Raw genomic sequence first — 14,232 nt, forward strand, 5'->3', positions numbered from 1 at the left:
AACCTGAAGCGTATGTAACCTGAGGTACCACTGTATATCTCTCCACTTTCACATTGCCATGTAAAATTGCATATACTTCTATCTTGCCTTTTCTATAAACTAAAAAGCCCCAGACACTGCAGCCTTTCCTCACAGTTGTGAAAGTGTCACATGAATAAAATGATGGTGCTGGTGATGACAATGGTAACACAACCTGCCCCAGCAACACCACATCAGGTGTCGCTGCACATCCACAATGTCGGGATGGTCTCAGGTTCTGAAAGGGCCCTTGAGACCTGCCGTGCCAATCTCCTCTGCTGTGCTCTGGCGAGAACTGGCGATGCAAGCAGAAGTGAGGGGAGATCTTCTGCAGAAAAAGGCTGAGACACCAACTCGGCAACCTTCAGGAACAGGGTTGGGAGAGCAAAACACACACACACCAGAAAAGCAGCAACAACAAAGTCTTACTAGATTAGCCAATCTAAGTACATCTTAGCTCACAAGCAGGAGGGCATAAGAAGCAGTGCGTTGTCTGTCAAGGCAAATGGGGCAGCAAACCACCAACCTCTGTAACACACACACAGCCATGTATTAGTCTAATCCCATTTTAAAGCCTATCCTCACCCTTCACAATGACCAGCTGTGGGATCCTTTGCCCTGAATCTCCAAGCAGCGCTTGTCAGGGTGTAGGTGGTCTGGTCACAAAACTGGATTAGGGCGAGGGGAGACCCGGGTTCAAACCCCTCTGCTTAGGTCAACTCTCAGCCTGACAGGGTCGTTGTGAGCATAAAACAAGGTGATGGAGACAACCATGTATGCCATCTTCTGCCCCTTGGGGGAAAAGGAGTGTGCTAAATTGATCAACCTGGGGGGCATGTGCCCTCCCCCACCCAATGTTATTGGTTTACAACTCCAGTCCATTGCTGACCAATGGCATGCTGGCCCAAGACATTTTGCTGCCCGCCAGGAGGACGAGTCAGTCCCCTCCCAAGCTGGATGGACACCAACTGGATGGACAGCCAAATCTTACTTCAAGTCTTGTCACTAGACAGCATCCCCCAAGATACCTGGAGGCAGCTCAGTGGGCAAAAGGCAGCCCATTGGACACAGCCCACTCTGTCCTCCAACAGAAGAAGAGTCCTGCAGCTGCTAGACTGGCTCAAAGTGAGCCCATCCAGCCCAGCCGCCTGTCCTCATGGTGGCCGACCATATTGCCCCTATGGGGAAGCCCACAAGCAGGACCTGAGTGCATACGATTCCCAGCGACCGGCATTCAGAAGCATCCACTGCCTCCGACGGTGGAGGGAGAACAAAGGCTATCAATGGCAGCTGGTTCACTTTGCCTAATATTAGGGCTGGCACCATCTGGGCTGGAATCGGTTGTGATGCGATCTTTCATTGGGGAAAGGAGTCGGGGGAAAGAGAGCTGCTGATACATCAAGTGTCGCCTCCTGGATCCTGGGTGGTCCCATGGAAAGGAGGGAAGGATATCTCTGGCAGGAAAGCCACACACCCCCGCCGCCCCCCAACAAGAGCGCACGCCAGCTCCGGGAGACGGGCGACGCCTCCATCCCCCGTAGAGAGAGCTGAACACAAAAGACCCCAGGAAACAAGCTCTCTCTTGCGCACAGCTGCTGCTCCTGCCTGCTTAGCACCTCATCTCAATGAGGGCCTCGTGCCAACCTTGGCGGACAACAAGCATGGCCACCTGTTGCACGTCCCCCCGCCCGCCCTTGCACACGCGGAGAGACACACTCAAAAGAAGGGAGGCCCGTGCTTCTAATTAAAAACAACAACAGCCACAGCAGAGTTGCTGGAGCCCAGCTCTGAATGGGTGAAGGGAAGGAGAGAGCCTCCCTGAGCATGCACAGAATGTCCCTTCCCCTCAAGCTGATCTGCAGGGCAAGCCAGAGCAGAAAATTGCAGCCATGTCTAGTTGTGTGAGAGAGTAACGTAGGAAGCTGCATCTCAGGGTCCCCTCCCTAATATTAAAAACAAGGCTCTAGTCTTCAGGGGTCTGATCTGAAGGGGTGAAAATAGGAATGGTGAAAGGTCCCTTCTGTTGAGTCAGACCACTGGGCCCCTTGATCTCCTGCAAGGACTGGCAGCTGCTCTCCAGGGTTTTAGGCAAGGGGGTGCTGGGGACTGAACCCAGGACCTTCTACACTCAAAGCAGGGGTGCTGCCACAAAAACTATGGCTCACCCACAAACTATTAAGTGGAGAAGGGGGAGTCACAGCAAATCAAATTGGCACAAAAAACACCTAAGGAGATCTGTCCTCTGCTGAGGATCCCAGGGAAATATTCTGGTCCCATCACAGAAGGTGACCTGAGGCCCCCGACACCCTGGGCCTTATCAGCCCTTCCAGGCTCAGCCAGGATGCCGTTGGCTGCTGCGCCAGATAGGAGACCCTCAGAGGTCCAGACTGCCCCCGCCAGCCCAGCAATTCTATGGCATACATAGATGGTCCGGATCAATTCCATGCCGACGCCCTCCAATTAAGGGGGCCGTCATCCTCAGGCATCGTCCTGGGAGCTCTGCAGCACCACCCAGGCGCTTTAGGCCTCACCAGCTGCTCTGCTCCAATTCCCATCACCAGACAGTTAGCATGGCAACAGCCGCTCAGCCCCACTGGACCAGAAAGCCGGCTGGCCAATAACCACTTTCCAGAGAGAGAGTCTGGCTCCCTCCTGGCAGACAGCAAAGCAACAAGGGGAGGGAGCGCTAAGCCATCAACCTGATCTCTGCTCCCAGAAGGGGAGAAATCACTTGCCATGTTTTTTCGTGTGTGCGTATGTGTAAACTGTTTTATATTTATGTCACTTTACAGTATGGTACATTGCTTTGGTATGCCTAATGGGAAGCTATTAATAAACAAAATAAATAATAATGAAAGGGAGGTGCAGCAGGGTTCCCAAAATTCATGCTAGCCAATTTTTGAGACGGGGGTGGGGGCTCCCATCCTCTGAAGTAAAGATATGCTTGACTGTTAGCGTGTGCGCGCACACACACACACGAGGGGGGAGTGGGGGGGAGAGAGAGACCCTCTTGTGGACCCAGAATTCTGACACAGATCAGTGACTCACACAGGGAGGCAACAGGCACCCTCTGCTGAAGGCACATCATCCTGCTGTGTCATGGAGTGGCCCCCCCAGGGCAGTAAAACAGCAGGAGAGGACACTGCCTCTCGGTGAGTTGGAGACCAGCCAGCCAATCAGCAGGAGGCACAAAAATCAGGTCAATGGTGCCTGAACGCTACATCACAACAAAGCCAGCCAGGCAGAACAGTGAGAGTCAGTAATAGTCTTTATAAGGAGACCCTCCCCTGTTTCCCCTTGGGGCAGCCAGTGCAAAGAAAAACAAAAACCACAGGGAATCCATGCAGATCACACACCACAACTGCACCTTGTGCTCCCTGGAAATTAAACTTTGGCACAACAAACTGTGAGGGTCTTTTGATCCTCACAAACTGTCACGAGACCCCCCAACTTCACACCTAAAGGGATGAGACACACACATACCATCTCTTCTTGCACCCTGTCTTAAGGGTGCTACAGTTCAAAACTGCTGATCTACCTTAAGGACTCTTGAGTACACACACACACAACCCATTTCCATGTTCAAAACAAGAGCTGAGGATCAGAGGTCTTGACTTCACCTATATAGAAGGAGACACAAAAGGTGCTCTAGGGGGTGTCAGAGCTCAAATAACTGGGGGGGGGGAGAGGAAAGGGGCTGTTAATTAAATCCACAAGTTCCACCTCCTAACTAAATCATGCCCCCGCTTTATAAAAACAGTTGCATGAGGGAGGGCCCCTCTCCAGACCTCCTGCAATATGAACGCCAGGGGTACAGAACAACTTTTTCACCACTGCGGTCCTTGAAGGGACCGGGTCAGCCCTTCGGAATTGCAAGCAGATGCTGTGCGGCTGAGCTGCAGTCCTTTCCTTGGAACAATAAAGCAAGATCCCGGTCCTCATGGTTCGGAATTAAGGAATGCTGGGCCAATTTAAACAGGAACAGAGGAAGCTGCACCACTGGCTCACCCAGCTCAGGAGCGTTCGATGCTAACCAGCAGCGGCTCTCCAGGATTTGGGGCAAAGAAAACCCCCAGCCCTACCCAGAGAGTCCAGCGGCTGAACCTTAAGCGTCCTGAAAAGCAGGCTCCCCCCATCCCATGTCTCAAAGCTACAATCAGGAAAAGGCATTAAGGCAGCCAGTCTTTTATGCACCTCTAGAAACCTAGAGATTGCATAAACACACATGCAAAACACTAAGGAACTTTGGGCTAGAAGATTCCAGCAAGGATAAGGCGACTGAGTGTGTGCAGGAAGGCTGGGGTGTCCCGCGCCTGGTGCAGTTAGTCCTTGGGTGTCCCTTGGAAGCCCTGAGGCAGCATTTTTGACCCACATGTCCCTCCGCTGTCACCTTTGAAAGGACGAAACAAAACAAACAAATGCCAGTAGCTCCGGTGACGTTTGCACAAAGCGCGTCTCACATTCCCTGCATGTCAGCAGCCCAGGATCGCTGACCCTTTCTCTCCTAAGAGACCAGACTTTGGGGAGAACTCATGCTGCAATCATGTCAGCTGGGAAGGGATTGGGAGCGATCTCAGCCCCAGAACCTATTCTTACAAAGTAGCCAGTGCTCTCTAAAAACCCCACAGAGTACACCTTCTGCGCTGTTTTAAGAGCCAGTCAGCCCCAAGGTTTATGAGGTTATGAAATGAAGGTAAAAATGAAGGTCTCTTTTTAAAAAGAAATTAACCAACTTTGAGACAGCCAGAAAACATCCAAACTGTCTCCCTAGCCTGAGAAATCTGGCATCTTAACAAGTGTCAGAACCATCCAGCTACTCTCCTTTGCATGTCGCATCACCCTCTTAGTCTGTGAACTCCGCAAGCAGCTAGATCTCAGTATGTACAACTCTGATCCCACATTATGCCATGACCGAAAGAAGGCACCAGCAGGAGCTTAGGGTAAGGGAGCTGTAGTAGCTATTTCACATGGTGGGGTGGGGGATTCCCACAGCAAGGCTGTGAAGAGGGGAAAAAAGGGGGGTCTGAAATGAAAGCCTTGGGTGTACTCTGAGAGGCAATTTGACTCCCCACCCGCTAGAGGAGGGAGAGAACTGCAAGTTGATGTGGAGTTCGGAAAAGGAGACAATTCTTGAGAACACCGCTCCCCAAAAATTTAACCGTGCAGCCACAAAAGTGATGCCTTTCACTGCAGCAGGAGACAGCAGCATATGAACCAATCATTTCTCCCCTCTTCCCCTCCCAAAATAAGCAGAGATATGCAAGGAAGAGCAACCCCCAGCCCACCTTTTGACGAAGGAGCTTGCTGCGCACCCGGCCCCACAGCCTGGACCCGGTGTTGGGGGTCCGCTTGCCCTCGGAGGCGTCTTCCTCCAAGCTGTCCAGGGAGCAGTGGTCCAGCTGCTCAGAGGCCAGGTTGAGTGGGCATTCAGGGGTTTGCACCAGCACCTCTGTCATCTTGATGGCTTTCTCCCCACTTCAGCGGGGGGGGGGCGGTTTGCTTGGGTGCGGGGAGCACCCCCTGGAAATCAGCAATGGATGAGGAGATGCCAGAGATTTCCGAGAGGGTCTTCTCTCCTTTTGGCTAGCAGTTTGAGGCGAGGGGCATCCTTGGAGGCAGCCGGTTCCCGTGCAACCTCAGAGACTTTGCAAGAAAGAGCCCCTCATCTCTCCAGCATCCTCTCCGACTTGACTTGAGGGGAACACTCCCTCTCACGGGCTGGAGCAAGGAAAGCCAGTCTCTGTTCCGCCCCCTTCCTAGCAGCTTCTCCACCCCCCCCTTTCCCCCTACTGGGTTAACCCCTCAAGCGCCAGGCTGTTTCCCTCTTCCCTAAGTCGTGCACAGACTTTCTCAAGAGGTTTGGCGCTGGGTTGCCAGTGGCCCATGGGTTGATGCCTTTTAGGGGGCGGGCAGCTCTCGATAAAAGCAGTATCAATATCTCCCTGTGCTGGATCATCAGATGGAGGCGCTAACCCATCTGTCCCTGTGAGCGGCCAGCCAGATGTCCCCTCCTGAGCACAAGCTACCAAAACAAGTCAGTTTCGGACCCCCTTTGCTCCGTTATTTGGTCTAGATTCTTTTATATCAGACAGAAAATCAGTGGAAAACTTGTAGAGGCTGCTGCTAATTGGTAGATCTGGGAGCAAAAGAATTCACAGGGTTGAGAATTAAGCTAAGTATGGATTGTTGGGTTGCTAACATTCTAAGTTTGTTATAATTTTCTTTCCCTCCTCTATTTTATACTAAAAACAACCCTGTGAGATAGACCAGGCTGAGAGATATCACCCAATATGCTAAGCAAGGATGCAAATCTATGGGCTGTATTCACGCTTGTCCTACTCAGGGGAGACCCATTGGAATTAATGAACCTAATGCAGGCATGTTCATTAATTTCAGTGGGTCTACTCTGAGCAGGACTAGCCTTGGATAAAATCCTGAGTCTCCACAGTTTTCAGTCCAACACTCAAATGGATATACTAAACCGGCACTTATCTACGAAGGGATCTTGTGGCCCAGCTGTTACCTGGCGCTCCGAGATTGCGGCATGATTCTCTCACAATGCAGGTTGTGCATTTCAACACATGCTCTCTGCAAGAACACACAGAACTTGAAGCCAAAGCGCTTCCATTTTTTAATGACATAAAGCCTTACACCAGACCATTAGTCCATCTAGGCCAGTGTTGTTTACTCTGACTAGCAGCTGCTTTTCAGGGTCTCAAGCACACAGAGTCCTCCCCAGACTTCCCCAGCCTGGTGTCATCTTGGACTACGAGTCTTATTGGCCCCAGCCAGCAATCTGCTTTGTAAAGCCTTGTCAGCAAGCCCTGCAGTGAAGTACAGTGGTACCTCGGGTTAAGAACTTAATTCCTTCTTAACTCGAAACTGTTCTTAACCTGAGGTACCACTTTAACTAATGGGGCCTCCTGCTGCTGCTGCCGCCACCGTGCGATTTCTGTTCTCATCCTGAAGCAAAGTTCTTAACCCGAGGTACTATTTCTGGGTTAGCGGAGTCTGTAACCTGAAGCATCTGTAACCGGAGGTAGGTAAAGGGTAAAGGGACCCCTGACCATTAGGTCCAGTCTTGGCTGACTCTGGAGTTGCGGCGCTCATCTCGCCTTACTGGCCGAGGGAACCGGTGTACAGCTTTCGGGTCATGTGGCCAGCATGACTAAGCCGCTTCTGGCGAACCAGAGCAGCACACGGAAACACCGTTTACCTTCCCGCTGGAGCGGAACCTATTTATTTACTTGCACTTTGACGTGCTTTCGAACTGCTAGGTTGTCAGGAGCAGGGACTGAGCAATGGGAGCTCACCCCGTTGCGGGGATTCAAACCGGAGGTACCACTGTATAAATGCGACTCCTTTGTGCGGCTTCTGACAACCTGCTGGTGAAGGAAGGTCCTGCCTTTGCAGTGTCAATAACTGGCTGTGGTGACTCATGAGCAAGCAACAGGCCCCGGCTCTCTGTCCATGCTCAGAGGCACTTGCACCATGCCACATAACCCGGGCGTGGAAAACAGGTGCTGGGGGTACATCACGGCTCACGTTAGGTCTGTCATAATACTCAAAGATGGTAAGGTTTGCATTTTTGGATCACACCCAAGGATGAAACACCTGCCCCCCCCAAAAAAAACCAGTGGTCTTTAACACATCCTGATTCCCCTGCTTGATGTGCCCAAGAACACCAGGTTTTCACCGATGTCTCCATCTGTCTCTCCTTCCATCCCTCTCCCTCGGAGTAGAAGCAAGAGTTAAACAGCAAGCTCAGTTTGGAATGTTTCTCTACAAATGAGAAGCCAATGTGGTGGTGATTGGGGGGGGGGGCAGACAGCAGCAGAGGCCTCCTCCTTCTCCTCCTTTAAACCTCCAGGATTCCCCCATAAGCTGGCCTCATTCTCTGCCCCCATTCCCAGCTGGAAGGCACCTGTCAGCAATCAGGGGCATCCTAAAGAGGGTCCTCCAAGGCCACAAAAACCTTAAAACTCCAAAGTTGGGTGGTGCTGGGGAAACATCTGTGCCCCCTGCCCAAAATGCTGCAAGACTCCTAGCACAGCCAACAGGTCAGGGATGGTGGCAATCTGGAATCATTGGCTCATCCGTTCAAAACAACCCAACCGATTATCAAGGTCATCAGTCTTGTTGGATTAATTAAACTCAATAGTTTTAATTGGATTTCGAACAAATGTGCAATTAATCGTTACTGCTTTGAATTTTATTGTATTATTATCTTCCTTAGTGGGCTGTGCAGATCGCTATTCTGAATGCTTTTTATAGGGTAGGGGGGAACTGCGGGTGAGTATATGGAACCAGCAGGGAGGGTGGAAGGGCCCCCCCAAAACCACTGACGTAGATATAACGAGGCAAAATAAGCAGAGTTTCTAAAACAAAAAGGAGAAGGCTGTTTCACAAATTCCCCAGCTAGAGTTAAGAACAAAGCGTTCTGTCCTCCCAGTGGCCAACCAGATGTCTCAGCAAGAAGCCCGCATACAGGGCCTTAACAGGTTTGACAGCTTGAAGCAGCTAGTCAGTAAGGGAGATGCACTCTGCTTGTGGCACAGAGGCACTCTGCTTTTTTTTTTTTTTTAAGAGAGAAATATGCAATCTAAGCCTAACAGCTGCACACACGACTTCAAAGGAGCTTGTCAATGCAGCCAGTGTGGTCAGAGTGTCAAACTAGGAGCTGAGAGACCTGGGTTCAAATGCCAACTTGGCCATGAAACTCATTGGGTGTGACCTGAGCCAGTCACTGACTCTCAGCCTAACCCATCTCACAGGGTTGTTGTGGGGATTAACTGAGGTGTCTCTCAGCAGTTGCCCTAGTTTCCCAAACTTGGGTCTCCAGCTGTTTTTGGACTACAACTCCCATCATCCCTAGCTAGCAGGACCAGTGGTCAGGGATGATGGGAACTGTAGTCCAAAAACAGCTGGAGACCCAAGTTTGGGAAACACTGGTCTAGACTTTGACTTTCCATTTTAAAAAACAAGTAAGTCTCTAGCCTTCCTAGAAAGAAAGTTATGGTGCAAAATGTGCAGGGACCTTCTAAGCAGTTTCTGTGAAATGAGAATGTGATGTGCACACCTTTTTTTGGTTTTCCCTGGGGCTGAGGAATGCTCCCTGTTGCTTACTCGACAGCAACAGCACCTGCGTTTGTGTGCTTGTGCAAAATCAATATTGTGCAATCTCTACAATCGGGACCAGAGGGACACAGCTGACTCCCCATGGTCAGTATAAGGTTGTTGGGGTGGCTGACTGTCTAATTTTGCATTAATGCCCCCCCCCCTCCTGCTGCCATTTTGTGACTGGCGCCTACAGCGCTCAAAATCTGAAACATGCCCTCTGGTCCCAAAAAGGTTGGTGAGTCCCATACTATACCGTGTTGGGTAAAAGGAACAGCTGAGACCTTATCCTTGCAGTCCAGGGTTGTTCCTCTCCTAGTCACTCCCTTTCCCTGAACTAATTACGGTTTGTGCTGGACCGTAGCTAACAAGGCAAAAACTATTATTACTGCAAGTGGCTCGAAATGCTGATTGACGCTGCGCCGGTTCAGAGACTTTGCTGATTTGTGGCTGCTGTTTAATTCCATCTGCTGCCGAACTGCCCAGAGCGCTGTTTGATTGAGGGAGGCTGATACGTAAATAACATGCAATTGATCCATAAGGAGGCAGAGAGCACAGCCGCTATCAGGAAGAGGCCTTTTTTTAAGGAGATACTCCCTGGGCCTCTCCAGAGATCCTCTGCATTGTGCATTCATAATGGTTCTCAGGGTGGTGATATTATTATAAACAAGAATAATTCTGAATGGCTTCAGAAGAGGATTGGACAAAAGAAGAACCTAAGATGTAGTTCCTGCTGGGTCAGGACAATGGCCCATCTAGTCCAGCATCCTTTTCTCACAGGGGCCACCCAGAGTCCTGCGTGCGAAACCTGCACGCAGGACTGGACCACAAGAGTCCTCGCCCCTTCTGAGGTTTCCACCAACTGGTATTCAGAAGCATGGCTAGTAGCATAGATAACCCTCTCCTCCTCCCTGAATTTGTCTAATCCTCTTTTAAAGCCATCCAGGTTGGTGGCCATCCCTGCCTCATGTGGGAGGGAGTTCCATAGTTTAACTGTGGGCTGCGTTAATAAGTCCTTCCTTTCATCTCTCCTGAACCTTCCAGCATTCATGGATGTCCACAAGTTCCAGGGTTGTGAGAGAGGAGGAAAAGCTTTTCTCTATACACTTTCTCCATGCCGTGCCTCAATTTATAAACTTCTGTCTTCTACTCATGGAAGACAACAGTGGCCACGATGCCTCTGCTGGGTGGCATTAATGCCTCTGAATACCAGGTGGTGGGAATCGCAAGTAGGGAGCACTGCTGATGTGCTCAGCTGAAAACAGGGTGCTGGACGAGATGGGCAATGGCCCGATCCAGCAGGCTCTATGTAGGCTCAGCGCCACCATCGCAGCTGCTGCCACTGCAGCCACAACTAGGAAACCAGGGGCTGGTCCAGCTGCCTCTAGCCAAATCCTTCCAATACACAGAAGGTCAATCTTAGGCCATGTGCCACCATTACAAGCCCCGTGAACCTCACAAGACCACCTTCCCAGGGCTCTGTGCACCGCAGCGAGACAGAGCGAGTTGCCTGCCACTGACCCCGGGGGTCTTCTCCCCCCCAAGCCAGGCCTCCCACCTAATTGAAGCCAGAAACAGGTCTCCTGGCTTGACAAAAGGGCCCTTGTCTGCACAGCTCTCCTGGCCGGACCTAGGGGGGGGGGTGTTCAGAGGCACGGGGGGGGGGAGGCTTGGAATTTGGAGGGGTGGGGAGAAAGAGGCTGCAAAACAACACAGATCTGGGATGGACTGAGGACATGGGGGTCTGTGCAGGATTCTGCCCATAGGTTTAGTCTAAACTGTTTTGTCTCTCCCGGGACGAGGGAAAAGACTTTGGGGTCTGGTTGAAAAGAGGAACCACCTTCAGCATCCAAGGAAAGGTGGATTAGTCTGGCACCCTAGAAAGTCACTGCCTGTTTGTGCGGATATTCCCAGCCCTACCTAGAGATGCTGAGGATTGAAGCAGGGACCTTCTGCATGCGAAGGAGGGGCTCTACCACAGAGTCAAAGCTCACCCTCTAACAACGAAACAAGATTCCAGTCCTCATTGTTCTGAGTTAAGCCTCACTTGAGGCAAAAAGGTTCCTGCGTTGCAGGGGGTTGGACTGGATGACCCTCATGGTCCCTTCCAACTCTACAGCTCTATGATTCTAAGTAATAATAATAATAATAATTTATTATTTATACCCCAGTACAGCGTTACATATTAGGGACGCGGGTGGCGCTGTGGGTAAAACCTCAGCGCCTAGGACTTGCCGATCGCATGGTCGGCAGTTCGAATCCCCGTGGCGGGGTGAGCTCCCGTTGCTCGGTCCCAGCGCCTGCCAACCTAGCAGTTCGAAAGCACATAAAAGTGCAAGTAGATAAATAGGGACCGCTTACCAGCGGGAAGGTAAACGGCGTTTCCGTGTGCGGCTCTGGCTCGCTACGTGACCCGGAAGTGTCTGCGGACAGCGCTGGCTCCCGGCCTATAGAGTGAGATGAGCGCACAACCTCAGAGTCTGTCAAGACTGGCCCGTACGGGCAGGGGTACCTTTACCTTTACCTTTACCTACAGCGTTACATATTAAAAACTTCCCTGAACAGGGCTGCCTTAAGATGTCTTCTGAATGTCAGGTAATTGTTTATCTCTTTGACATCTGATGGGGAGGGCATTCCACAGGGCGGGCGCCACTACCGAGAAGGCCCTCTGCCTGGTTCCCTGTAGCTTTGCTTCTCGCAATGAGGGAACCGCCAGAAGGCCCTCGGCGCTGGACCTCACTTTCCGGGCAGAACGATGGGGGTGGAGACGCTCCTTCAGGTATACTGGACCGAAGCCATTTAGGGCTTTAAAGGTCAGCACCAACACTTTGAATCGTGCTCAGAAACGTACTGGGAGCCAATGCAGATCTCTCAGAACCGGGCTCGTTTCAGCAGGAACACGGGAAGCTGCCTTATGCTGGGCCTATTCATTGGTCCACCTTGCTGGGTATTTTCTACAGCAGCTCTCCAGGCAAGAAATCTCTCCCAGCCCTAGCCGGAGACGCTGCTGGAGCTGACCTTCTGCATGGGCTCTGCCACAGGCTTCTTGGCCCTCCTTGCCTTGCCCACATCTCCTACCCCCATCCCTGCAGCACAGCACACACACCTCTAGGCACTGCCTATCGCAAGCAGCCTGGCCGAGCTGTGGCCACTGGGGAGCTCCTTGGTTCCCAGGATTCCCCTGCCCGCCCCCAAGGTTCACACGGCTGGAATCTCCACACACCCGGCGGCCGTGACTCATGCTCCTTGATGCAAGCCTCCTTTGCGATGACACGGCCACGCTGTTTCCATCCACTGCCCCCCCACCAGACGCAGAAGCCGCTCCAGGCTAGGAGGCCTCCAGCATTTGCCTAAGAACATCCAAAGAGAGCTGGCCGCAGCTGGATCCGGCCGAAAGGAGCCCATCTAGTCCTGTCCTCACAGCGGCCAACTAGATGCCCCCAAGGAGAAGCAGGACCTGAACACAACAGAGGAAACACTCTCCCTGCATGCAATTCCCAGCAAAGGCAAGGATTAGGCAATTTCGTGGAGGACACGACTCTCAGTGGCTACTAGGCCCAAGTGGCTATGTTCTGCATCCACCATCAGAGGCTCTGAATAATACCACTTGCTGGGAACCACGAGCGGGGGGAGTGCCATTGCTTATTCATTACTACGTTATTATCCTCCAAGAACCTCAAAGTAGCAACATAGTTCTGTTCCCTGCCCACCTCTCCATGTTATCTTCACTACAACCCTGCGGAGTGTGTGCCTGACTCAGTTTACTCTGCTTGCACATGCGACATTGAGGATAATGGTTGAAAACCAGCCCTGAAACTTCATACACAAACAGCCTCCTCTCCACACACACACACACACACACACACACACACAGCCTCTGTTGTGTCAAGAACAGAACCGCCTTCTCTTCAACCTCCCCACTAACAGGCACACACAGACAGGCTCCTTTTCATTCAGCCCAACTGGATCTCTGTTCACGTGAGCTCAGGGCGCAAATAGCTTAGAGGACAGAAGAACCTGACAGAAGCTTGAGAAAGAAACACTCCCCATAGCCCCTAAGGACTAGATCACTAATACAGACGCCTTCCCTTCAATATGACACCAATAGATCTTTTATTACTCTGTGTCTGGTGAGCATCCTATTCAGGCAGGTTCTAATATTTCTCCCTCCACTCTCATTATCCGCCTCTCCCAATTGGAGAGAAACTCAACAGTTGTCTTAGGAACGGTTGCTAGAGCAACTGTGGGATAAAGATGATATGGGGCTGTGTGTGTGTGTGTGTGTGTGTTTATCGGGGGAGTGGGGGGGAAAGGGGCTGGAAAAGCAGGCAGAAGGCAGTCCTGGGAGCAGCAACTTGCTCCAATTGTTTAGATGTATCTGCTTCAACTGATTCATACGGAGGGAGAATTTCCGCTGTTGCCCCTTCTCCAGTTAGGGCAGCGAAGCAGAGGGAAAAGATGCTATTTTCATCCCAATGGTTTCTGGCCCAGACCCAAGGGGCTGCTCAGTTAAGAAGAGCCTGATGGATCAAGCCAGTGACCCATCTAGTCCAATAACCTGTTCTCACAGGGGCCAAGCAGGTGACCCAAATGGAAGACCACAAGCTGGTAGCTTTTGATATTCCCCTCCTCCTCCATGAATCTGTCTAATCCTCTTTTAAAGCCACCTGAGTTGGTGAGCATCACTGCTTCCTGTGAGAGAGAGTTTAACTATGCGCTTGCATGAATAAAGCCTTTATTTTATCTGTCCTGAATGGTCTCATGCAGCCCTGCTCAGGAGGGTATGGGACTTGCATGTCTCAAACAGCAGACTCCCTCCTCATGCTGCTTGGGCACCTCACTGAAAAAACAGCTGGGAGATTTGAGACGTATGCAAATAAGGACTTTGTCAGGCAGCCAGAAGTTAAACTGTGGAACTCACTGCTGCAAGAGGCAGGGATGGCTTTGAAAGAGGATTGGATAATTCAAGGAGAAGGGATGCTGGACTAGGTGGGCCCCCTTTGGCCTGATCCAGCAGACGGGTATTTATTAAATTCTTATGAGTTTTAATCTGATTTTAGTCTATTGCTATTTTAACTTGTTGAAAGTCTGAAATTA

General features: G+C 51.3%; 1 protein-coding gene across 5 annotated transcripts in view; it reads right to left on the reverse strand.

Annotated features, from left to right (window-relative positions):
- The window catches only part of ABR (ABR activator of RhoGEF and GTPase), a 116,162-nt gene that overhangs the window by 14,609 nt on the left and 87,321 nt on the right, over positions 1-14,232 (reverse strand). The window contains exon 1 of one of the 5 annotated variants that reach the window (XM_081172009.1): positions 5,304-5,730. The exons of the other annotated variants lie outside the window; for them this stretch is intronic. Within the exon in view, the coding sequence (XP_081028135.1) occupies positions 5,304-5,474 (171 nt within the window). The 5' untranslated portion in view covers positions 5,475-5,730. Of the gene's footprint in view, positions 1-5,303; positions 5,731-14,232 lie in introns of those variants that run through there. 5 annotated transcript variants of the gene reach the window in all.

This window comes from Podarcis bocagei, assembly GCF_964188305.1.
Source record: "Podarcis bocagei genome assembly, chromosome: 15".
Classification (NCBI taxonomy): domain Eukaryota; kingdom Metazoa; phylum Chordata; class Lepidosauria; order Squamata; family Lacertidae; genus Podarcis; species Podarcis bocagei.